This window comes from Onychostruthus taczanowskii, unplaced genomic scaffold (assembly GCF_017590055.1).
Source record: "Onychostruthus taczanowskii isolate IOZ18803 unplaced genomic scaffold, ASM1759005v1 scaffold114, whole genome shotgun sequence".
NCBI lineage: Eukaryota > Metazoa > Chordata > Aves > Passeriformes > Passeridae > Onychostruthus > Onychostruthus taczanowskii.
Window position 1 is genome coordinate 544,474 of NW_024498074.1, and position 26,167 is coordinate 570,640.

Consider the following 26,167-nt stretch of genomic DNA (forward strand, 5'->3'; position numbering starts at 1 on the left):
TGGGCAGTCTGTGCCAGGGCCTCGCAGGGAAGGATTTCTTCCCAATATCCCATCTGATCCTGCCTTCTGTCACTCTGCCCCTTTTCCTGTCACTCCAGGCCCCTGTAAGTAGTCTCCATCTCTCCTGCAGGCTCCCTTCAGGCACTGGAAGTCTGCCATCGGATCACCCTGCAGCTTTTCTTTTCCAGGCTGAAAACATCCTAATTCTCCCAGCTTTTCCTCAGAGCAGAGGTGCTCCCTCCCTATGCTAACCTTGGTGGCCCCCTCTGGACTTGCTCCAACAGGCCAATGTCCTCTCAGTGCCGAGGACCCCAGGGCTGGATGCAGCATTCCAGGTGGGGTCTCACCTGGAATGAGCAGGGCAGAGGGGAGGAATCCCTTCTGGGGGATGAGCCCAAGGCACAGATGGATTCTTACAGTACAAAGTTTTAGGCAGGGCTTCATCACTGACAAGCCTTTTACAGTCCTCCCCTGTAGACTGATTTTCCAGGAGAGATGATTTTCTGCCCCTCACTCCCATCCCTGCTGGAAGGTCTCAACAGGCAGAACCTGTTGGTGAAGAATATTCCCCTTCCAGGTGGTCTGGGAAGGCAGTCCTGCTGTCATTGCTGCACCCAAGAGAGATCAGGGGGAAAGAGGTGGCACCGGCCTCTCCTAAGTGCACACATGAGGAAGGTGTGTCCTGCTGAACCCAGACACAATTTTTAGGATGAAGCAAAATGAGTAGGAAAAGGCAAGCTGGAATCCCAAACCCCAACGGCGGGGGAACCCAGGGAGGGAATGTGGAGGCTCAGATCCAGGGTATTCAGGCAGGTATCCAGGAGGAAGATGGGCAGGACCCCAGCTTGGTCAGGAAGACCAGGAGAGCCACGACAGCCAGGATACTCCTCCCTTTCCCAGCACCCTGCAGCTGTAGCCTGAAATTGCAAGTATGAGTTGCAATTTCAAGCTGCTGCAGACTGTCAAACCCAAAACACAATCCTGGGTTCTCCAGCACAAGTCTTCCATCTTGCTGTGCTGCCAAGACCCTCGTGTCTCAGAAGCCTTGAACGTTCCTTATCGGCACTTTGGAAATGCGAACAAGCTGATTTATGCCACCCTCTTGCTGCTGGCTGCTGCTTCTCTAGAGTGTTCCTTGTAGGAGCCTTTCCCAACCCTGGGAACAGCACAGCCTCCTGACAGCAGCACTCTCAGCCCTTCTGGGCTTCCAAGGCAAATCACGTTTTATGCACATTTTCAAAGGAATGCTGACCTCGGTGCCCAAGTGGTTCACATTCCAGTCTTTCCTGGCCTACTTGCCAGGTTTATCTTCAAAACCTTCTTTAAATAAGCAGGCAAATGTTGTAGGAGAAAAAAAAAATCAAGATAACCATAGGAATTCATCTTGAGCACTTGTCTCTATCTGGATTGGCTTTTGTGCTTTCAGCTTAACGGAATAAGCAGATCCCCAAATCTTTGGGACCGAGGGAATGTCAGGGGCATTGTTCTCCTGTGAGCCAAGCAGGCTGCAGGGAAAAATCTCTTGAAGGGATGCACATCTTCCACCCATTTTTCCTTTCATTGGCTTGCTTGCTTCCCAAGTACAGGAAAAAACACCCACTGCTGCCTGTCTGGCAGCTTGTCAGGTTTGTGAGAGTTACCTTTAGAGGGCACCGTGTTGTTGGGCAACCGCTGGCACGGAGGTTTCCATGGAATCTCAGAGCTTCCCTAGTTACGTGTCAGATCAGAGTCTCTGCACCTATGGGAGAATATAAAGGTCATCCTAGGACAGGAGAATTTGCATTTATTCACTCGACAGAACTGCTGTGGAGTGAAGTTGCCTTAGGAGAGGGAATCTGCCTCTGTAAAAACAGCACATCTCAGGAGACGCCTCCATACTGCTGTGGACCAAGAATTTATCTGCCTTGGAGAATTCATCCACCTGGCAGGATGCCTTCTTCTTAAAGAATGTTAAACAGGTTGTTGTTAGGAACACCAGCTATTCTTTAGTCTGATCAGACCAAAAATGACGATCAGAAAATCATCGGATGTGATGCTAGGACAAGTGGTTACACTGGGAAACACTCCTTTCCCCTCTGTGTCATCTGCTCTCAAGAAAAATTGACCTTCTGTTCTGTTGTAGTATTTCCCAAAATTATTTATACGCCGTGTTCTTTTTCAAAACAAAATGTTGTTTCCCTTTTTTTTTTTATTCCCGATTCTATATACATGCTCAGTTTTGCAATCTCTTTTTTTTTTACGCCCCTTTCAGCTGGATCCCTCTGTGTTTACCGAGCTGTGCTGAAAAGCTGAGAACTTCAGCCCAGGACCACTTTGCCAGCCCGAGGGCCCTTCCGGAGGAATTCCCGAGGTTCTGCAGCGTGCTGGATAAAGGGAGATGACAGAGGCGAGGCTGCAGCCCCTCGGGCCGAGGAGAGCCCTTCGTGTGACCCTCAGCCATCCCCACCAGCCCAATATTCATGTGAGACATAAAGCCTGCACGTTACATAAGCGTCTCTGCTGGCCAAGTGCTTCCTCCTGCAGCAACCGAGGTTTAATTTTAACTTGCCGCTAAAAAATGAGACGTTCTGTGGGTAGGAGGAAGCGTAGGGGTGGGAACGGAGGTTATTCGTGTGCCAGCAGGAATGTGCCAGAAAGATCAGTGGTGTATTTCTGTTTGATTTACGTGGCCAGCTTAAGTCTGACAGCATCTGTGACAAAGTGCTCCGGGACCCATTCAAGGCTTTTGGCTAATGCAGCCAAAAGGAGAACTGCGAACGTCGTGAAATGCTTGTTAATTACACCATTGCTGCCCAGTAACACGCTGGGTTTTAAAGGTGTCCTAAAAGCAACAGTGCAATTTTAATTTACTTAGAAATGCACTGACCTGGCATTTTGACTTAGTCTGAAGGACGGAGAGTGGAAAATGCAGTTTCAGCATTTAAAAATGTGAGGGAAGCAGATGACTGTCAGCGTGGCCACCTAAGGCGTTAGAGCTGAAACCCCTGACGTGCCAGATGGAAAGTCAGTGTTGTGTGGGGTTGTAGCCTGTTTCGATGTGCCGAATTTTCCTGATAAATCTGAAAGTCATCAGGTTTTCCTCTGGCCTACCTGCAGCAGTGTGAGGTTTTTGGGATGGCCAATTCCCCTTGCGGCAGGAGGGAATTCCTGGAGGTCATGCTGCGCCCTCTCCGAAATCTGGCTTCTTACTGACCTAAACAGAGCCAGATTTTTGTGTGAAAATTATACCCTGGGATTGCAATTTCTGCCATAAACAGCACTGGGATGTGACTATATCTGCCTGCCAAGAGTTTCTTAAAAAAACTGCAGTGTTTTTACCTCAGAAGTTTAGGGGTTTTTTTACCTCAGCCGCCCATAGCGTCACCTGAGGCGTGCCCCTCTTTGCCCGCCGCTTACCCTCACCAGCCCAGTTAGAAACTGTTAACAAATACTAAGAATCTTTTTGTCACGTTTTGATTAAAAACCTTTTTGTCACGTTTTGCTAAAAAAGTGCTCGATGAGGAGGGCCGTTAATACCTTTTTGTTCTTTTCCTGGTGGTGACCTGCGGGCCGGTACCCGGCCCCCTTTGTGCTGAGGGGAGAAGGGGGGCTCGGGAGGGGCGGGGGGTGCCCGTTTCCATGGAGGTGTCTGGGGGCACCCACACGGGCTTCTCTGAGGGGCCGGCACGGCGGCAATGGCTGTGAGGGGACGCCCGAGTGGGATGGCCGTGCCCGGGGACACGCAAGGGCTCCTGAGGGGGAGCCCCACGGCTGCGAGGGGAGCGCGGCCATGCCGGAGCCCCGCAGCTGTGAGGGAGGAGGCGGCGCGGGGGCCGCTGGGGGCGATGGCGGCCGGGCGGGCCGTGTCCCCGCCCCGCGGCGCTCTCCCGCAGCCGCCCGCCCTCCGCCGCCGCTGCTGCCATTGGGAGCCGAGCCGCGCCGAGCCCAGGCAGCCGCCGGTCCCGCTCCTCCGCCATCGCCATGAGCTTCTTGTTGTGAGTACCCGCGGGGCCTGGGGGGGTCCCTTCCTCTTGCTCTGCGCCGTCCCGTCGGGCAGGGCAGCACGGCATAGCCCACCGAACGGCCGCCGCCCGCCCTCCCTCCCTCCCGCTCGCTGCCCGCCGCTCCCCGCCGGCCTGGCGCTCAACCCGTCCGCTCCCCTCTCTCTCCCCTTTGTGCCCCGGCCCCCCCGGGAGCGGCCGGCCCGCTCCGCCGGCAGGGAGCGGCGGGGCCGCCGCGGCCGCGCCGTGAGGGCGTTTGGAGGGCGGGCGAGCGAGCGAGCGAGCCGGGCTTCCCCTTCCCGTGCGGCTTCCCCTTACGGATGCGAGTTTGAAAACAGCCACGGATCTCCAGCCCCGGGGACCTCCCCGGCGGAGGGGTGTCGCTGGCTAGGAGAGAGCGGGGTCGGGGTCAAGCACCCGCCCGAGGGGTCTGCCCGCGGGTCTGTGATGTTTTCATGCGGGTTTCTGGTTTGTGGCGGGCAGAGGTTGGTGCCGTGGCGTTGTGTGGCGCAGCTGTGTGGAAGTGAGCCCCGGTGCAGGTGATGGGGCGGGCGGGGCTGCCGGGCTGGGGGAGCCCCGGTGAGGACCTGGCCCGGCTTTACTGCGGCAGGGAAAAGCTCCCTCGGGAGCCGCTGGCGACTCGGCTGCGAGCGGAGCCCCTCTTCTTGGAATTTCGCTTCGTGGGGCAGAACCGAATGAACTTTGGTCCCTCCCCTTGGAAACAAAGACGGGGTACTTGTGACAATTAACATAAACCGGTTCAGTGACCTATTAATTAAGGCGAAGATGCGCTCTAGGGAAAGAAGGGCGATTGAGGCAGCTGGAAAAGGCACCCCGGAAGAGCCAAGCTCCATTAGGGCCTTGTCCCCGCTGAGTGCTCCCGCACATTCCGGGTTCCCTGGCACTGCCGCCGGAATATCTGGCAGTTGTTGGAGGCTTACGCTGATAACCAGCAGATGTAAACGTGGCCTGGGCTTGGGGAAGAGACTTTATCTCAGAGCTGGAGTGTCCTAGTAAGTTGTGTTCTCATGGAGACAAATAACCCTGGCGGCTGGCTTCCTCCTCAGTCCCTCCCTTGTGTTTATCTTTTAACTCTGCCGTCCCCATCCCGCCGGCCTGCCGTGCTCCCGGAGGGATTGCGGAGGGCGCAAACGGGAGGTGGGTGCAGATAATGGCCCGCGGATGGAGGCGCCGTGCTCCTAATGAGGAGCCCAGCTGTCCCTCTCCTTCGTAATTCTCAGCTGCCACGGTGGATGGGGAAGGGGGGGACAGGATTCCGAGTGTCCAGGGAGTCTGGTTTGCAAATTAGAGGGCCTCCCTCTCCGTGGCATTTGGGGATGGAATAAGCGTGAAACCCTCCACCCTCTGTCACAGGCAATAATGAGATGCTTGTTTCTTTTTTCAGACCCTTTTTTTCCTGAAACCTAGGGCAGCAAATCTTTACCCCCACCTCCATTTTTCCAAGTTATCCTTCTGGATGAAACACAGAAGTGGAGACTGGAGTTAGTGCACGGCAAAGCTAGAAATGTTGGCGAGGCTGCCTCAGCTGTTGTTGGCAGAGTGCTGTAGATGGCACCTAATTTGCTCATCTGTAGTCTAGAAATGGGTTTAAAAAAAAAAAAAAGGTTGAAAATATGCCTGCTAGGCCTCGAGGTGACCAGGGAAACTTGGTGTGATGCTGACACGGAGTTTTGGTGGGTTTTTTTGGTTGGTCGGCTTTTTTCTTAGTGATGCAGAAAGTTAGCATGACCTTTTGTCAGACTTGACTTTTGGCTTGATAAGAGTTATTCCAAGATACGGTGCGTGGACGTCTGCAGGTTAATTAACAGCGCCAGCTTGCATTTTGAGCTGCACACCCCCTTGTGTTTTTTGCACGGTGCTTGTAGCACGGTACTTTTTCACCCCTTTGTCCCTGCTGTGGAGGTGCCGGTGTCCCTGCCTCGGTGGCCCCGCTGTCCTGCAGCGGGCTGGCCCTGGGGATGGCTCGTCCTTGTGCAGCGGCGAGGTTTCCTGTGCGGCAGCGATCCTGTGGCGCAGGTTCCTGTGTCAGGCAGCGGGCTGCAGCCTGCCAGGGTGACACCCAGCACGGTGCCAGGAGCTCTGTGCCCTCCCGCAGGCTTCCAGAGCGGGGGGATTGTGCTGGGATAACCCCTTGTCCGCTGACAAATCCGTGGCTATTCTTCCCTGTTGCTAGGGCCAGCGATATATAAAGCTGAATAGGGAGGGGGGAAATAAAATCAAGGGGAGCCATTGTCTTCTCTGCTTATGGGGAACACTATAAAAAGACTGTCTTGTGAGGCGAGGCACTGAATTAATACAACTGGGGTTTGACAGCAATTGTTATTTTCAGAGCCGCGGTTTTCTCCTTCTGATCCGTTTCTTCCTTTCTGAAAAGACTTTGTAAACCTCTCCAACAGCTGAATAAGTTGTCCCGAGTCTTTAAAAATGGGAATTGGGCTAGGAAATATCTCCAGTTCCAAAAAAACCACTGCTTGCTAAGTTCTCTCTAAAAGCAAATTACAGCATAGTTGCAGGTAGTTTAGCTTACATCTCCAAGGAAAAAAAAAATTAAAGATAGTTCTGGTGGGCGTGCCATATGGTAACATGCTTGTGTTATCCTCTGCTGGCAAGACTTACATAAAAAAGGAAGCTAGATGAAAACCATTTATTTATAAAAGGAAAAGATTCAGATTTATTACTGAAGTCCTGAAATTGTCATTTCTTTAAAAAAAACCCACAGAGCCCCTATCTTTGGATTAGTGAATCCCTCTCCGAAGTTTCCAGCACAGGGTTTTTTAAAAAGGAGATAAATTTAAGTAGTTGTTGCCTGCTCAGCCTTGGAAGGACGAGGAGCTGCTGGAGGTGAGTGAAGGCCAAAGTTAACTTGTAAACCAGACTGGGCCAAGATGTGCTCTTCCTTCACTGCCTTGTTCTACAGCACAGTGGAGCCTGGCAGCTGCTTCTGATTCTCCACTTGGTTTGTTGTTTTCCTGTTTTTATTTATTTATTTTTAAATTGAAACCACACTTTGTGTGTGGATATATGTGCAGAAGGCATAGTGAGGCATTACCTTTTTTTTTTTTTTTTTTCCCTGACATCTCTTGCAGATGAATACCAAAATCAGAGCTGTTGGATTTGTTTTGAGCTAGACAAGCAGCGTGGCCTTCCCAATTCCTGCTCTTGGAGAACATCAGGGCTGTTTGCTTTTGTCCCTTCCCCAGCCTCCGGAGGTGCCAGGTTGCTGCTCCTTGTCCAGCCGGGCAGTGTGGCAGCTGAGTGCTTTGTGATTGCTCCTTCCATACTTTTGGAGATGTGTTTATCTCCTCTCGATCAAGGACTCACCCAGAGGACCGGTAGGCACTCCTAGACTGGAATTTGCTCATGGAAAAAATCAGCATGTAGGCATTTGCAGACTTAGAAATGGGAAATACGGCGAACATCCAGATATTTCCCCCCGCTGTTTTTCAATGCATTTATTTACTTCATTTTTATCTTGAGGAGTGTAAGGCTACTGTGGGATCAGGGCAGAAGCTCTCCACACAGGGATGTGTTAATATAAAATCAGCTGCTTGACTGCTACCATTAGTGCTGTGTCCAGTTCTGGTTTTTTGTTTTGTTTTCTTTTTTTTTTAAAGTACCAAGATTGAGAAGTCTCTCGAGTTTTCCCACGAGTAAATTGGAGAGAGTGCTGTAAAGCTATTGCCAGCTTCCCAAATTTTTTGGTAACAGTAATTTTTAGTTTGGAGGAAAGCAGAAGCATTCCCTAGCGGTGGGGTTTGAACGGAATCAGCTCTGACCATCACCTTAGAGCAGAGTAAAGCGTGGGGTTTGGGGTGTCGCATGATGGAGCGCGGCTGCCTTATCAGCGAGCTCGGAGGTACAGAGCAAGCAAAAGCTGCAGCCTGGCTTTTCCTTCTGCAAGAACGAGCCTGCCTCCGAGTCACAGAGCCGTGCAGAGCAGTTCGGCCTGGGAGATGTCTGCGCTTGGAAGAACAGCGTTTGCTCCTACCGCTGCGTTTTGGGAACGAGGAGTGGGTGAAGTGAGCGATTGTCCCTTCTGAGCGTTGTCAGATAGCTCCTTCTCGGATAGAAGCATTGGTTTGGGATGGAAAAAATAGCTTCGGAAGAAAGGCATTGTTCAGTGTGTGAAAGCTGTGTTTACTACATCGCAGTGATGTCCGGTCTTAATTGCTTCCTAATTGTTTGCTTTTATGCCACGATTGTTTTCCCTTGTTTGTCCTTCCCTCTTTGTTTAAGTGAGCCCATGCCATTAGCTGGGAGGGATCACTTTTTGGGGGTGATTTGCGTGCTGGAGAGCGGCTGCGTTTTTGTCTTTATCAAATGCCTTAGTCACCTTTTTACTTTTCAGACGGGGCTTTGGATTTAGGGCCTCTTCGTGGCCGCAGTTCCACCTGGTGCTGTCCTGAGACACACATTTTTATCTTGTCTGAGAGAGGATAAAATATCAGAAGTGTTTGTCCGCCAGGCAAGGAGGGTTTCAAGAGGCTCACAGAGTGAGGCTGCTTGTTTTTCTTAGAGAAGTAAATAACTGCATTAAATTTGGCCACTTTAAGCCTTCCCTCGTAAGCAGTAGGGCCGATCTTGCTGCCAGAGCTGTCAATAATATCAATTTGTGACCCACAAATCAGCCTGAACCGCAGGATGTGCCTTGCAATGCTTTTAGCATTTGTAAACTGAGCCACTTCCTATTGGAGCTGAGCTTGCTGTTCGGCTTTTGTTCTTTTTTTGGGTTTTTTCTTCTCCTTTTAAATACGCAGGGAGACTGTGGGTCACAAATTCAGCTGCTTGTTAATCTGTTTTCAGCTAGAACTGAGAACAACAATTGCTTTTCTGGGACATAGAAACATTGCTCCAGCCTTTACATTTCATGTAAAGGGTTGTGAGGATCCAGTGCTTTGCTCTGTCATCTGTGTATCCTGATCTCCCAGATGATTTCCCAGGGCACTGCTGCTTGGGTAGATATTTTGAGGTGAAATGTGAAAGAAGGCAACGAGGAGCTGAGTATTTGCATGTATCCATGCAGCTTAAATTGGTTCCTGGAAAATAAGTTTGAAATAACTTGTAATTTCTTAGTGAGCTTAGGTAAAAAGCGTGGTGCATCTCAAGCATCTCTGTTTGCTTCAGGGCTTGGCTTGCCATTTCAAATCCGTAGCCTGAGTCAGCAGTCAGTCAGTTCACTGGGAGGAGATGGTAATTTTGTGTGTCAGTCCCACCCTGAGAAGTCATCAAGGTAACAGTAGTTTTTGCCTTGCAAATGTATTTTGGCGCTTCTAAAAGCAGTCCTTGGAAGCGAATTCACTCACTCTTTTTGTCTTTTTTTTCCCCCCTGAAATCCAGCTGTGACCTTAGCTTCTTGTCCCAACTTTTCTTCTGGCTTTTTTCTGGTGTGTGAGGACACTTCTTCCTTGTTCACCCTCTCTTCTCTTCCTTCTCCAGTTCACAGCTGATCCTTGGCAGGAATCCATTCCTTTTGTTGTTCTTACATACCTGAAGAGATCCAGCCTATGATGTTCCACTTGAGTTTTAGTTGAGGTTTGCTTGGTTTTTTTTTTTTTTGTCATCTGTCCCTGCCCCACTTCACCTTTCAGTGTGGTCACTTCCCTCTGGAGTTAATGGCTTGTGTCCTTGAGGTGCTGACGTACAGAATCTTAATCCCTTCCTCACTTGAAGGAGAACATCTTGCAGATCAGGACTGGTAATGCCTGGATTTGTTGTCTTTATCACAGGTCTAATTCCTTTCTTTATGACAAAGAGAACAAATGAGCTTAGGTAAGCTTTGGTAAATTCCTCTTTTGCTGGAAATTGAGATGACTGAGTTTTGATGTGGATATCATTTCAACCCAAATAATGATGGGGTGGGTTCTCTGTTTTGACCTTAATGAAATAAACTATATTTTGTTTCTGTTGCTGGTACTTTAATTGTGTTTTTCCCACCTTCAGTAGCACAGGCCTGGTTTTGCTTGGGTGGTTTAACTGTTTTAGGGACTTGCTCAGTGTTCTGGATGCAGGAATCAAAATGGCATTACTCTGTCTTTTTCTTTATGGCCACAAAATACTGCTTTTTGAAACGCTGAGGTGTACCTTTTAGAAAAAACAGCATCTCTAATATCCTATTACTAACTTTCGTGGATGACAGCTCTTCTTAAAATTCCTTGCTGCAATGGCAAAAAATAAAAGAGGAGAAGCCTGAATATTTCAATTCATAGAACAGTTCAGCTGAGTTTGGGCTCAACTGTGCAATGCTCAAGCTTAAATAACTTCAAAAGAAATGTGCTCCTGTCTATGTAGGAGCAGTCAGTCCCTCTCAGATGCTTCAGACTGGTGGGTTTTCCAGATAAGATACTTTGGAAGAGATAAGCAAATTTTCCTGAAGATAGTTACCCATTGCACATACAGGATTTTATGAAATGTGGGAGTTGTGTAAGAAATACTAGGGGGTGAGATAATGCAGTGTATTTTTGGAAAGCTGGTAGATTATTCACTGCTGCCTCCTGTCCATTCCTTCTTCCTGTTGTTCCCTGTGTGGTTTCTTGCCTCTAATTAGAGTGTTAGTTCCTGGATCCAGAGCCCATTTTGCCTATTAACCCGAGTGTGAGTGCAACCTTCTGTCTCCATTGGAGATTTTCTGTTGGGAAGTTGCTGAGTGTTTGTCCTTTGCCACGTTCCTTTCCTCAGCCTGTTTTGCGTGGGGGTCACACTAAGGGGCAGCCTTTTAGAAAGTGTTAAAGTGACTCTTTCTCCATGAAAATCTAGTCAAATTTCTCCTTTAACTGCCTATTCCCTAAGCACGTTAAGAGATGGTTCTTTTTATTGTGTTTGAAGGGATTGAAGACTGTCTTAAACTCTTGAGTGAAGTCTTTTTTTCCGTCCTTTAGCAATGCCCTGCTGTGATTTCTTAGGTTGTATGGCTAGATTTGCTTTAGTCATTCATTAAGCATCGGTTTCCAAAAGCACTGATCAGCATTTTGGGAAGCCTTCCATGTTCTGAGGCATGTTCTCCAAACGCTATATTTGGTGCACGAGTAAGGATCTACATCATCTAATTTGATGCTGGAGCCAAGCTTTTATTACTGCAATTTATCACTCTCAGCGGGTTGTGGATGGCTTTCTGCAAAGCTCTGCTTCCTACTTGTAAATGTATTTACAGGGTGTGACTGTTAGCAGCAGCTTGGGATGCAGTGTTAGTCATGGGCAGACAGATAAATCAGCTGAAGGTAAGGAAATCTGGAGGCAGGAGCAGCACTTGGCTGTGGGGAGCACCTTCTGTGTGGGGTGCTGCTCCCTGGTCATCACAGGGAAGGAAGAAGTGCTGGAGTAAGGGAATCACCGGTATCACACGTATTTCCTGATGTTTCCTTTATGAATTGCTCAGTTTTATATACCCTTTATACAGGCAGTTTTTTTTGTTTTGTTTTTTTTTTTTTCAAGTGTGGTTGTGTCCACTGAACGGTTTATTAGGTGCAGACCTGCAGTGAAGAGGTTTGAACCTCTGTGGAAAACAAACTTGGAAATGTTGCTGGGTGAAGTTCTAATTTCAGCTGGAGTTCATGCTGTGTCCTCCCTTTGGAGTGAGCTGAAACTCCATCTGGCAGGAAAAGAACAAAGCAGTTGGAATACAACCACTTCATGTCTACCTTCTTCAAAGCTCCAGCCCCTCCCTTTGGAGTGAGCTGATGCTAATTGGCTGGAATAAGGGATCCCTGAGAAAAGAGGGGAACATTAGTGGGGAAATAGTGCTGGGAGCTTAATTAGGGGCTGAAATGTCCAAAATAGTGAACTCCATCTGGCAGGGAAAAACAAAGCAGTTGGAATACAACCACTTCATGTCTACCTTCTTCAAAGCTCCAGCAACCTGCACTTTTAAACAAATACTACGTGAATATTAGGGTATTAGAAGAAATACATCTAGCTTGGATTATTCCTTGCAGTTCCACAAGGTGTGTGTATGTACACAGTAAATGCTAATATTGAAATAGATGAGGGAGCTCAGTCTGATTGAAAGGACCAACAGAACAGCCAAGAGCAAGTGCTCACCTTTCTTAAAAATATCATGTCTGTTTGCAGTAAGCTTGAAATTTTGTGGGTGAAGACAGCGTTGTGTTTGCCTCAGGGTAGTCAGTGGATTCCTGGGAGTGTGCAACACAACGTTTGGGATAACCTTGATTCCTCTGATGCCCCAGGATTTCAGACGCATGTCAGGAGGAGGAGAGCATGCACAGGTACCTGGGGCTCTGCTGCAAGTTTCTTTGTTGCTGATTGGGGTGAAAATGCGTTTCAAGTTTGGTGGTCTTAAAGCTCTGGGAAAAAAGTCTGTGGGACACTTGGGAGCGGCAGAGCATTGGCATCCACAGTCTGGGGAGGCTGCAGGTTTAGTGCCACGGACATGTTCCAGTTCCTGTGCTGTCCCCGTGTCCTCCTGCCTGTCCCTGCAAATCAGGAGGGCACGATTGCCTGGATGCAGCTTTGCTGGGATGGATACTGCTGTTTGTGGCTCTGGCCTGCCCCTCTCCGTGAGTCCTGCAGGGAACGGGGCAGGAGAGGCTGAGTCACTTCCGCAGCCACTGGGAGTAGTGTAATTGTGTTTGGAGTGCACGGACAGGGCTCTGGTAGTATCCAGCGAGGGCAACTGTGACTCGCTGTGTTTATTTTGAGGGTTTTCCAGGAGATGAAAGTCTATTAAATGAATGCGTTGTAAGTGAAACAAGGGAATTTATTTTGGTTGTAAGCATAGCAAACCGATGATGATTTCCCGGTCATGGGATGGGGTTCTGGACGCTTGCTCCTTCCTTGCACTGGGAATTGTGATTGCTTGGGAGAAGGGTTGCATCCAAGTGGGTAAACATCAGGAACACCATTGGGTGGAGTTGTAGCAGACACGAGTGCTGTAGCACAACACCTCCCCCTTGTTTACAGGCACTTTCTCAGCCTGCCGACTGGAAAACGGAGGCAGAGGGAAGCGTAGGTGCCTGGCTCGGCTTGAAAACAGGCTGTGGCCACCTAACATCCTTTTGGGTTTGGCACAGCCCGGCACTTCAGGGGGAGCGAGGGCACAGTAAAGGCACCACCCTCCAAACACCCCGAGCTTGTCCCCTGCTCAGAGCTCAGCCAGCAAAGGTTTCCCTTCACATGTTCTGGTGCATGTGAAAGTTGTGCTGGACCAGTCCCACGCTGGCTCGAAGTCACTGACTCTGAACTGTGTGTGTACAGCAGGAAAAAAAAAGGCATTTTAAGAATGTTGGTGTGTAAGGGTTATGTCGGCTTTGACACTGAGGGGTGGTGGCTGGGGCAAGCAAAAGCAAAACTGTTCCTTCAGGCTACCTTAAATAACTTTCTCTTTCCTGCATGTGAATCATCTGATAAACGGCTGCTCTTTTAACGTGTCAAGTCTTGTGCATAATGGAACATGTGTTCCTTAAGAGCTGTTCATGAGATTGTGCCTTTTTCATCTGCCATCCTCTAGGGATGCCCAGTCTTTGAAGACAGCTTTTTTTCCTAGAAGGGGAGGCCAGGTTTCAGTCCCCCACCTTGATGGGCAGAGAAGGAAAAATTTCACGGAAACACCGATTTCCCTGTCAGTGGAAGGAGGAAATTCCATACCCCTTTTGAGAAGCCTCTTCAGATTCAACAGGCTACAGAGAATTGAAGTTACACTGTGGTGTAGCTAATAAGCAATGAGCCCTGTGTATTCTGTTCCTATAGGAATGACCATAGGAACCTATGGATCTGGGGAAGTTTTTCAATTGGTGCCACTGATTCCTGTGGGGGGATAGAATATAAGAAAAAAAAAGATAGTGCAGAAAGTAATTTCATCCCTAAGGAGTTGCAGCTGGGTCAGTTACTAACAATTAGGAGCAGGCCTGACTTTAACAGGCCACAGCTGTGACCAGTGAGAAGAAGAGTGCTGGAAAAGAGTGGCTTGGCTGGTTGGGAAGTCGATTCTCTGAGGAGCTGCCTGTGAAACCACCAAGGAGGTATGAAACTTTTGTGATAAGGAGACAACAGTATGGAACTTTTGCAATAATATGACAGCAGATTCCTCCTTAAAGCAAAACAAAATCTCTAGGCCTGGAATGGCTTTCAAACCATCGCCTGACCCTCTGGGAGAGCAGCTGTGTTGTGTAAGGAGCTGGCAGCTCCTAGCTGCTGCATGGAATGCATCCTGAATTCTTGCCTTGCTTTTGTTACCTGCAGGTTCAAGTGGCTGCACTGAGACTGGCTTACTGCAGTGAATGGGAATTGGATTGGAAAAAGCTGGCTTTTTGGTGCTGTAGGAACTGAAGGAAGCAATGCTTTGCGCTCACAGTGTCTCTCTTGACAACAGAAATGTTGTGGTTATTCAGTTTTATAAATAGCAATGGTCAAGTTCAATCTCATCAGTGCAGATTTTGAACTTGTTCAGCTTAATTTTACCTGCTGTCCTTCTAATGCTGTGGTTGTCACAGGGAAAACGTTTTTGTAGGCTGCAGCTATTGATTTCATTGTCAAAAAGTAGCTCGAGCTTTTATTTTAGTTTCTATGTTGACGTGTTGGCTGGTGGAAACAAACCTCTCTCACTCTGATGTTTCTATTCTTAGCAGGATGTTATCATTTGAAGGCCTGTATTATTGTTTAAAGGCTGGAAATGTTTGCTTTTCTGGAATTCAGGTCTTGTCTTAGAGTGTTTCTGTGTTTAAAAAGAGGCACAGCAGGAGAAGGGAGACAAAGAAGCACAGAGCTAAAACTTGGGGGATTTTTGGATAAACTCACTCATGTGCCTGTGGCAGTGAGTTGCTGCCTCAGTTTCCCTGTGTAATGAGACACTAATGATCCCTGCTTCAAAGGTGCTTTGGGAGGATTAATTGATGCTTCTGAAGGCGCTTGAAGATGAAAAAGCAGGAGTTAAAATAGGAAAAGCTTCCATGCCCTGCGTAAATGTTCTGTGCACGGTCCTGAGTTCAGCTTTTTGAGGATCTCTTGAGCTTTTCCAAGTACTTTGAAGGGCTCATTTCAGCCAGGCTGTGGTGGTGATGGCTTTGGGGGGACACTGAGTGGAACAGCTGTGCTTCCAGGAGTTAGTCAGTCACTCCTTATCCCAAGGAAGGGGGCCTCAGCACTAGGGAGCAATCAGAGGAACGTAGGTGGCAGGTGTGTGCTGAAAATGCTGCCACTGCACAGCAGGTCAGGGCCCGAGGTTAGTTCTGTGCTGAGAGCAAGCTGTGATGGGATAGCTTTATTTATGGATAAAGAGCCTAAACTTGCCTGGTTTAATTCAGAAACCTGCAGCAGACTTGGTGGAAATGGATAAAAATCCCTTCTGAGGGGGTCTGTGGACAAATGGTTGGGAGTGAGGCCAGCCCAAGGGCTTCTCCTGGGAGCACTTACTGGGAAGTTCATCAAGAGCTCAGGCTGGGTGTTTAAGCTGCTTTGAGCACAGGACATCTGCCAGTGCTGCCTTTGAAGCTGAGATGAGCTGTTTGGAGGTGAGCAGAACACCTCACATTTTTCCTTTCTTCTGGAAACATCCCCTTCCCGGCCTGAGACAGAGCACCCTGCAGAACGTGCATCACAAAACCCACCCCCTGCCAGCAGACGAGTGGCAGCTTTGGAGGAAATGTGGTGTTCCTGCTTGTGACTGGGCTGCTGCTGGTGGGAAGGGCTTGCCGAGCCCTGCACACAGCTCCCTGCAGAAACACAAGGCAGTAATGGTTTGCTAGGAATGGCACGGGTGGCAGGGAAGGGAGCAAAGCATCCTTGGAATTCCTTGAGAAGTCCCTTCTCCTTGGGAGGCTGCGTATTGGTTGTGGCGCGTAGAGGGGATGGTGCAACCTGGCTCCGTGTTTTGGGGCTTCCTTATGCCCGAGGAAAATGGGATCTTCATCTTCTCTGTCCCCTCTCACTTCTGCCTTAATGTGAAGGAGAGCTCAGAGAGTCTGAGCAGGAGAAGGCAGGTGCTGCATCACTGCTTAAGGCATTTTTAAACCTCGACAGAAACGAGTGATTCCACGATGGAATGTGGCTGAAAATAGAGTGTCCCGCATGACCCAGACGTGAATGATGGTGTGTATTGTTGGCCACCAGGCAGAACTCTCTAAAGTTACTTTTTTCACTGATTGCTCAAGGAGTTGGGGGAATAGAGCTGGGTCAAGACAGCTTTCAGAGTCTGTCACGTGAAACAGATCAGCATAATAGGAAAAAGTCATTATTTTTTTGGTTAAATGGCAGGAGAGCTTCTGGACTAATAAGGTAATTGGAGTACTGTTTAGTAATGCAATATTTTTAACCAAACTTTCCAAGAAAAACCACATCCTGTGAAGATAGAGGCTGCATTAGGGTGTCCCTGAGCAGTATCTCAGGGGGTGTGTTAACTGCCTTGGGTGAACTGCATAAATGCATGGAATCCTGATAATTTATTGCCAAAATTGCAGATATTTCCATAGCATGCGACGGCAGCCGGGCTGCAGTTATCCTAATGACTTTTCCTTTTGGATGCCTGCCTGCCTTGCCTGTGAGACCATTTCCTGCTGGCTTAGGGTGGCTGTGCTGCATTTGAGAAGCAGGGATCAGAAAGGTGTTGGAGGCAAAGATGGAAGGGCTCCATTAGAGCAGTACTTCATTCTGTTGTTACAGCCTTTGGCAGCTTATGGGAAGAGCCCCCCTGTTTCTGGGAAGGGGGGAGCAGGGATTAAATGCTACCTAAAGCTTTTTCCAACATGTTGCATTTTCTGCTTCCTTGACCATGGACCTGTGCAGGGTATTCAGCAGGAATTCCTACCTAGAGTTTCCCAGAACAAACTGCTTACTTAGGGAAATCCTTCACCATTTCCCAAAATGCCCTATTCCCAAACCCTCATCCCTTTGTTGAGCTTAGTCTTTGTGCTAAAACACAAACAATAATTACTTGGGTTAGTTATTTCATAACCTTTTTCCAGGTTGTATTTAACTTGTGCTGGGTTCCTTCTGCTTATGCTGACACATGTGGATAGATAGTGATCCCAGTCTCTTCTGCTCTCCAGATGTTTTAGGTTGTATTTTCACTCCTCATGTTGGCAAAGTGCCCCTGAAGTGGCCGTGCTCCTGAAAAGACAATAATTGGATTTAAGTAAAGTACTCAGTCGAGAGATTTGGGCTTTTTGTTCCTTGGGGTTTTTTTTCAGTTTCTTCTTTGTTCAGAGCTGGTTTGAGTCTGGCCTGGCACCAGATGCAGGTGGCTGGAGGGGTGGGAGGTGACAGCAACTCCCTGAGCCACAGAAGCTTCTCACTCCCACTGGGAGGCAATTATTTAATTCAGGATTTATGTCTGGTATCCTGGCTTAGGGTGAGGTGCAGATGACTAGGAGCAGCTAGAAGTGTCCTGTAACAGAACAGATGGGAGCAGGATGTTCCCTCCTTCTCCTTCTGGCTCCTGGTTGCATTTAGCAGGAGGCTGCACTGGTGCAGAATCCCAGGATGGTTTGTGTTAGAAGCAGCCTCAAAGCTCATCTCATTCCAAACCCCTGCCACAAACAGGGACACCTTCCTCTAGCCCAGGTTTCTCCAAACTCGCTCCAGCCTGGCCTTGGACACTTCCAGGGATCCAGGGGCAACCACAGCTTCCCTGGGCACCTGTGCCAGGGCCTCGAATAAAGAGAGAGAGCCCTTGCACTCCACCAGTAAAAAATTCTGTTCAGTCCTTAAAGAGTTGGTGAAACATTGGCCAAGTCTTTATATAAAGGAATAATGTCTGGATAGTATTTGTGATGAGAATTCTGCTGTCTGGGTTTCACAGCTTTCCACTTGCATTGGAATTCAGAGCTCACTTTGCCCCTTCTGACAGAAGTCTTCTCTCAGCTCATACACGGAAATACTCAGAAATACTGACTCATTTGACACTTCCCTGCAAATATTTAATTCTACATGTCACATTTCTGACATGTTAGGGCTGCCATCACGTGCCATCCATGCTTACTGCCGTGGTTTAAAATTCAAATACCTAAACGTCTTTCCTAAGCCAGTACATGTTCTTCCAAACAAAATTTTAGGTAAGGAAGTGATTAGGTCAGAAAATGGTTTAAAACAAGTCAGAATACCTGCTAGTTTAGCATCCCAGTTTTTGGTAAATACCCTGTTGCAGCATGAAGATACATGAGTGGGTAAAGTATTTAATGTTCATCCTGTCCTTACCTGGGACCAATCTGCTTGTTTCCTCTTTGCTTCCTGTTCCCAAAGGTCTCTAAATACTTCCTCTCTCTCTTGCAGTGGCAGTCGCTCTTCCAAGACCTTCAAACCAAAGAAGAATATTCCCGAGGGGTCTCACCAGTACGAGCTGCTGAAACATGCCGAGGCCACGCTGGGAAGCGGCAACCTGCGGATGGCTGTGATGCTTCCAGAGGGGGAGGACCTAAATGAATGGGTGGCAGTTAACAGTGAGTCACTGGCCTTTTCTTCATCACTGGGGTCTTGGAAGTGGGCTGGCACTTGGGGCAGGACAGCTGTGTGTCCCTTTCTCTTCCTGGAGAAAAGGGAAGCTGGGGGACCTTGCTCTCTACAACTTCCTGGCAGGAGGGTGCAGCCAGGTGAGGCTTTGCTCCCAGGGAACGGGCAGGGTGACTACAAACAGCCTCAAGGTTCAGGCTGGACATCAGGAAGAAGTCCTTCATGGAAAACGTTGTCCAGCATTGGAGGTGTTGGAGTTCCCATCCCATCTCCAGGGGACAGCTGGACGTGGCTGTCAGGGGGTGGGGAGCAGCCACAGGTTGGACTTGATCATCTCAGAGGCCTTTTTCCAGCCTGAATGGTTCTGTGATTCTGTTGGGGTTTGTAATTTTCCTAAAGTTAGTTCCTACCAAGTTTTGAGCCTTTGCTCTGGTAAGCCTCTGATGTCATACTTTTAACTTCCTCTAAAGCTGTTTGTCCAGACTCTGCTTTCAGCCAAACAATGATGCCTGAATTAGCGTTTTCTGATTGCTTGACCTTGTTTCCTCCTCCTCCCTCTCCTTGCTGCATGAGTTTTGCCCTCTGCTCCTAAAGAATGGATTCTCCCTTTGCACTGTGCACTTTTGGCTGCCACAAGCTCTGTGCCCTGTCTGGGTGTTTGGTCACCTCTTACCTCTTGATGTGCTCCAGTGGTGGTACGGGGTTGGTTGTGCACTGCAGTACAAATTACTGCTTGATTTAAACGTCCTCCAGTTGTTTCTGTGGTTCTGCCTTTTTTTCTTCTTGCTCTTTGACATGTTTGGGAAGTGAAACTGTTCCACTGACTCTCACCTTCCTGTTCCCAACACTTGCCACTGCTTCCAGGGCAGGCTGGAATTGCTGACACCATCCTTTGCAACACTTAATTCACACTGCATTGCAAAACTAGACCAGAGAAAAAAGCCAGCCCACTTGTGTGAGTAAGCATTGCTTAAGATGCTTCATGTATTGCTGGCATCCTTCCCTTTTGGTGGTTCCTGCACTCTGTGTGTCTGCTTTCCTGCATGGCAGCAGCTTCTTCCTTTCCCGAGTGACTTGGCTGCTGAATTAGCTGGAGTGCAATTGCAGCTGTGTAATTAAGGAGTGAGCTGGTGAGGGGCTCCCTTCCCTCAGCATCCCTGCACCACACCGAGCTCCAGCAGTAGCTGTGAGCCCCTTCTGATCACAAAGAGGTCTCGTCAGGAGACAAAATGTGTGACTGCAAGTCTTTGCCCTTCTGGACCCTGAGAGCACGAAGCCAAACGTGCTCTGCCCTGCTGCTTCTTCCTCAGTGCTCAGCCTGACTGGTGTCTTTGGGAAAGACTTGATGAGCCTGTGGATTTTGAGACTTCCACGTGTGGGATTTGCTGTAATCAGGCATTCTGTGGGAGCCTGTGTGGGTTTTCTGAACATGCTTGCCTGGAAGCAGACAGTGGGCTGTGGTTTCTGCTGGGAGCAGGGAATGGAAACTTAATTAACAGTTCCTGAGAAGCGAGGGCTGGTGTCCTGCATCTGCTGAGCAGTAGCTGTGACTTGCTCCAGTGATGTTTGTCTCATCTTGGCTGTTTATCCTCTGAGAAATAGCTGCAGATAAATGACAGGTAAAATGGGTTTTAGAAGCTGATTGCAGTGACCACAGTTCCTCGTGACAGAATAAAGAAGAATCTTGTCTAAAAGTTTGGACTAATTAACTGGAAGAGTAACTATAACTGTAGGGTTATTAGGAAGAAATCCTTCCCTGTGAGGGTGGGGAGGCCCTGGCACAGATTGCCCAGAGAAGCTGTGGCTGCCCCTGGATCCCTGGAAGCGTCCAAGGCCAGGATGGACAGGGCTTGGAGTGCCCTGAGATAGCAGGAGGTGTCCCTGCCCATGGCAGGGATGGAACTGGACAGTCCTGAAATTCCCTGCCCACCCAAAGCAGTCTGGGATTGTATGGGATGTTTTTGGGGAAGGTGGGCCTTGGGAATGCAAAGCCTGAGGGAAGCCACTGTCACCTAACGAGCACCTGCTCTCTCTAGCTGGAAAATTGATGCTGAAAATCTTTCTTGCATTCCACACTTGCCAGTAGAATTTGGGATTGTAATAAAAGGCACCAAACTTTCAGGAAAGGAAGTGACTAAATTTTCTCATTCTTTCCTCCTCCTTCCAACTGAAGGTTTTGCTGCAGTGAACAATTAAATAGTTCTTGCTGGAGGCTGTTCCAGAAAGTCGATGGTTGCATTCCACATCTCTTTTATAATGGATCTTTAAATAAGCAGCAACAATGGAGTTTTTTTTCCCCAAAACCATTCCAGAAGCCGTGCTTTACAGTCTGGGCTGTAGGAATCCTGTGCTGCAGAGTGCTAACGGGTGGTTTCCATGCTTTCCAGCTGTTGACTTCTTCAACCAGATCAACATGCTCTACGGAACCATCACAGACTTCTGCACGGAGGAGAGCTGCCCCGTGATGTCTGCTGGCCCAAAGTAAGTGTGCTTCTCACACACTGCTGACTGGCTGCAGTTTGGGAGAGGATTTTCCATTTAAAAGCTTGAGACTGGCTGAGAGGAGCGCCAGGGTTGGGTGGCAAGGATGTGAGAGAGAAGAAGGGTTTGAACCTCTGTTAAGTGGGTGGGGAATAGCAAGTTGATGTTTTTTGGTCTGTGTTCATATTTGTTTGGTGTTCGGTTTTTTCCTTTAACCTGGGAAGTAAATTAATTATCAAAATTATTTTTTCCCCATCTTTATTTTTCTAAAACATTAATGAAAGCTTCTTAAATGAAGGTTTAAACATTTTATATGCAGGCTTTCCATTGGGGCTTACCAAAATGTTCCTTGTAGGTATTATAAAAATAGTAGATGTCTGGATAAGAATCCCTGTGCCTTTCTTGGATTCTTTTTTATGCTTTTGTTGAGACATCCAGTGTTTGTACTTTTTCCTGCTCCCTAATTCAGTTTGTTGTTTTGCTCTGGCTCCAGACTGATCCTGGCACCTCAGCTAGGTGTTGATATTTGTCCTACATGAGTACCACTTAAATCTTGGTATTAGGGCAGTACTGGGTGGTGAGAAATCCTGCTTTTTCATAAATCCAGACACATGGTCCATCTGGTGTGTCTGGGATATTTGCATGTCTTCTTAGATACAGTTTTAAGATGCTTTCAGACCCTCTGATTTGTTGCTGTTAGAAAAATGGGTTTTTTTTTTTTTTTGTCCCGTTGTGAGCAGCACCTTCATAATCCCTCATCAAATTTGTTCATGGTGAAAATATTCTCCCAGCAGTTGCTGTGACAAAACCAAATTTGCTCACAAATGGAGAGGACAGATTCATCAGGTGCAGCTAAGCTTTGCTTAAAACCAAACCAGTGCGTGGTCTGTAGCACACCAACCCTGTGCTGGTATTACCAGGCTCCCCGTGCCAGGTTTTTCAGCCATGTCTTCCCAAGGTGATCCACCCTCTGGCATGCCCATCAGGAGTGGCTCCCTGGTGCTGAAGGCCACCTTGTCTCACCCCAGGTACGAGTACCACTGGGCAGACGGCACCAACATCAAGAAGCCCATCAAGTGCTCGGCGCCGAAGTACATCGATTACCTGATGACCTGGGTGCAGGACCAGTTGGATGATGAAACGCTGTTTCCCTCTAAAATAGGTGAGGGGGTAGCTGCAGCTGAGCAGGGCACCGGGGTTACACCTGCACAGCTCCAGCTTGATGTGTGGGGCGGGTTTAGAAGGCTGCCTGATCTGTCTGCACACACCTATCTCGGAAGGGATGTCGTAATGCATGAACTCTGATCCCTGTGTTGGTGCTCCTGATGAACACCTGTCACAATTCTGGGTGCAGGAAGTACCATTTCTAATTAATAACTGGTTCTGTTCATTGAGTCCGGTGTTGCATTCATTTGGAACAGTGAGTTGTTTCTTTAGAAATAACAGCAGAGGGTTTCAGACTCCTATAACCAGGAACTGGCAGCTTTTTGTCAGAAGGGATATCTGGGTGTCATGAGGAACTTTCAGGCCTTATCTCTAAAGAAGCTGAATTGCAGCTTTGATCTTAAGTTGAGGAGGTTTTTGCTTGGATTTTTTTTAAGTGAAGATGAAAATTAGATCTTTTAAAGAGGCTTCTTTCAGAAAAGCAGGAGGGAAATAATGAACAGCCAGATGTTTGGAAGAGATAACGGGGAGGGGGAATCTCTTAGTTGCCTTAACTTTGTAAATATTTTCTGAGGCTTTTGACACGTTTTTATTGAGCTTCTTTAGAAAAACCATGCCTTCAGAGAGAAATTCCAAGAGAGGCCACAAGCTAACCAGCTAAGTGTGAATTTCCGTTTCTGAGGCTTTTGACACGTTTTCATTGAGCTTCTTTAGAGAAACCGTGCCTTCACAGAGAGAGATTCCAAGAGAGGCCACAAGCTAACCAGCTAAGTGTGAATTTCCCGTGTGCTGCAGCAGCCAGAGGAGGAAATGCCATGTATGTGTGTGCAGGGCAGGCTGCAGCAGGAGATGAGAGCACTGCCACCATGAGAAGGTTCATGGTGGGACCTGAAAGCATTGCTGAGGTCCTGACTGGCCCCAGGGCATCCTGGCCTTCAGGCAGGACCTGAGCACTGGGAAAGGCTGCAGAAGAGCTAAGCTGACTGGGGAGACTGGGAGGTGGGGAGGAGCTAGGCAGGTTTCCTCTTTTCAGAGGGTTGATACATGTCTTTTTTTAGCCTGGGGAAGTGACAGATGAAGAGATGATGGCTCCCAGTAGCCGCTTGCTGTTTCCCAGCCAGCTTCAGTAAAACCTGTGCTGTTGAAACTGATTCCATCTGCCCTGGCTCGTGGTGGCTTTCACAACAGACAAACGTGGCCTGGCAGTTGAAGAACAAGCCCTCTGTTTCCTTCTCCCCAGGTGTACCATTCCCAAAGAACTTCATGTCAGTGGCCAAGACGATTCTCAAGCGTCTCTTCAGAGTTTACGCCCACATCTACCACCAGCACTTCGACCCGGTCATCCAGCTGCAGGAGGAGGCACACCTTAACACTTCTTTCAAGCACTTTATATTTTTTGTTCAGGTGAGGACACGGCAGGCGGTGTTCTCTCGCTTCCAAGCTACGTTATCCCCCTTCCCTTGTGGAAGAAAAATCGGCATCTTCTTAGGTTTGCTTCCTTTAAGAGGGAGAAACAGCTTCAGGCAGTGGAACACAGCGAGTGGCAGATGGGCAGGGGAGGATGGAGTGGCCGAGCCTGGGCTTGGAGAGCTGACTGCCAGATGAGTTCTGGTTAAATGAGGCTTCTCACCTGAGCTGTACCCACTAAACTCTCTCTGTGTGTCTCTCTCTCCTCATCCCTGTTGCAGGAATTCAACCTTATTGATAGAAGAGAACTTGCACCACTTCAAGAACTGATTGAAAAACTCACCTCCAAGGACAGATAAAAGGAAGAGGACTTCTTGGAGTCACTTGTTTCTTTAAGCGAGCGTGTGGTATTTGTTTTTTGTTAATTTGTTTTTTTTTTTAAAAAAAACAACAAAACAACCCCCCGCCGCTGTTACCAGTGACAGCTGAGATCTACTTTCTGTGCTTTTATTAGGGGAAACCTTTTCTCTGTTAGTGACATGTGGTAAATAGCTTTTTTTTTTATTATTAATATTATTTTACTGTTGTTATTCATTGTGGAATTTCTAGCAGGTGCTGAGTGTTTATCAAGGAAACGTGCTTGGTTGGGGGATTGACTCTGCTGGTGGATGGGTTCTTGTGTTGTGTCAGTGGTAGCCCATTCTCATGAAGTCCCTGGAAGACTTGCTTACATTCTCTAAGTGCCTTGGCAGACTCAACTTCTGAGGTGCAAAGCACATACAATACTGAACATTGCTGGAAACAGAAAATATGTACTAACACCCAGACACTTACTGAAACTTCTTTTAAAAATATGTATCTATGCTTACACTAGGGAAAAAAAAAAAAGCCATAACTTGCTGAAATCAATGATCTCCAGCTTTTAATACAAATACTTGTCTTATTTTTTTAGAGATGACTATAGAGTTTTTCAAAACTAGGTGATTTCTTACAAAGAAAAGCAAAATGGCCAAGGTGGTGTCAAAATTACACAGGCCTTGTGCTCAGCAAGCAGCTCCAGGCTTGGCATAGTTGCTTTTATTTTCTTAGCAGGAGAGCATCAGTTTGGCCAGCCAGCTTGCTAAGTTCCCCTAGCAGTTGCCAAATGAACAGGTAGTTTGCACAAATACAATTGGGGAAAATATTCCCTAAGAAAAGATTGCACTGGGATAGTAGTAATAATAGTAAGGAAAACCTGGCTTGAAAAATAACTGCTGGAAAGGTGTTTTTAAGTTAGGAATGCAAAGCCTGTGAGGATGGGCTCTGGCAGCCGTTGTTTGCTGTGGGAGGAAATGTGTCTTGGAGGGGAGATAATTTCTGGGACTGCTTTGGGGTCACGTTGCTGTGATGGTGTTCCACCCTGTTTAAAACCACTGCCCATCTTCAGGGAGCTCCAGCTGCTGGGAAAAGCAGCAGGAGCAGGGGAGGCCCAGGTGAGCACGTGGTGGAGAAGCAGAGCTTCTGTTTTGTGTGCCTGGGCTGGAGTGAAGTCGGAGCTGGCGTGCAGGAGCCTGCAGGAGGGGTGAGTGGCCATTGGCACGGGCAGCAGGGAACAGCTGAGCACAGCAGTGACTCACCTGGCAGCTCCTGGGCTCCAGTGAGGGATCCTGATCTTCTGGCTTTTCCTGTGCCACCATCCGCACGACAGAGCCCAAGCCACCCGTCTCCCACATCCCAGCTGCTGGACACAGAGGGAGCAAGGCAGGAGCTCCCAGGTGTGGAGCTCCCATTTCAGGGTGACTGCTTGGCTTGGTGTCACGTGCCAGCAAGCAGCAGGAAGGACAGAGGTGTAGAAATGAGGATTTGCTTGGGGCTCACCTTCCTGGCACGCTTGTGCTCTAGGGAGGGCTTGGTTCTTGTTGTTGTTCTTGCAGTTTTTTTCTTCTGAGCAGCCAGTTCTAGAACTCCAGAGGCATCTGCTGCAGTTCAGCCCATCAGAATTGGGATGTATAAAAATGAGTCCTAGGTGAATAGTGTGTTTTTTAAGTTTTTTTATTCAATATCTGCCAGTAGAAAATCTCAGACCAAATAGTTTCTAGGCACGTAATAAAAGCTTGGAGATCATGATTTGCCTGACAGCTGTATGAACACATTGTTTAATTACACAACACTTGAAAAGAACATCATTGAGGACGTGTTTGCAGTGGTGGGGACTTAGCATCCCCGTGCTGTTTCTTTTTTGCAGCTTTTCGTTGTTGTTTTGCTTCTGAAAGCTGTGGGACCAGAAGTTGACGTGTGTTTACACTCTCGGAGTAAGGGCACATGGAAATGCCACTCAAAGGAACCTGGATCGAGTGAATGTGTTTATAAAATAGTGCATTTATGGGAGGAAAAGGGGGGGAACACCCCCTGCCCCTCCAGATAAACCCCAGAGAAGCAGACCCTGCTCTGCTCCAGGCCCCACTTTGGACTTGGAGGGGTGACAAAACCTCAAAAGGTGCCCGTGGGGTCGAACCAGGCTGTGCTTCCAGTGCTGCCCCAGGCCCTCCAGCCCGGTGGGGTCCCGAATTCCTGTGGTTTGTGGAATCCCAGCACCTCGGATCTTGTCAGGGCTTCGGGTGGTGACTCCTCCCTGGAGCTGGGAAGGGGCCAAGGGCCGAGCCCACGGAGCTCAGCCAGGGGTGGATGGATGTGGGATGTGTTTCCAAGTCTTTCCAGTCCCAGGCAGGGATACAAGTCACTCC

At 48.3% G+C, this 26,167-nt stretch overlaps 1 protein-coding gene across 1 annotated transcript; it reads left to right on the forward strand.

Moving 5' to 3' along the window:
• The first annotated feature begins 3,733 nt into the window (after positions 1–3,733).
• On the forward strand, positions 3,734–24,317 carry MOB1B (MOB kinase activator 1B). Its single transcript, XM_041427361.1, has 6 exons — positions 3,734–3,974; positions 18,216–18,382; positions 20,780–20,873; positions 21,902–22,035; positions 23,278–23,441; positions 23,726–24,317. Exons 1-6 carry the CDS (start codon positions 3,961–3,963, stop codon positions 23,801–23,803), a joined length of 651 nt encoding a protein of 216 aa, XP_041283295.1. The 5' UTR covers positions 3,734–3,960; the 3' UTR covers positions 23,804–24,317.
• The last annotated feature ends 1,850 nt before the right edge of the window (positions 24,318–26,167 follow it).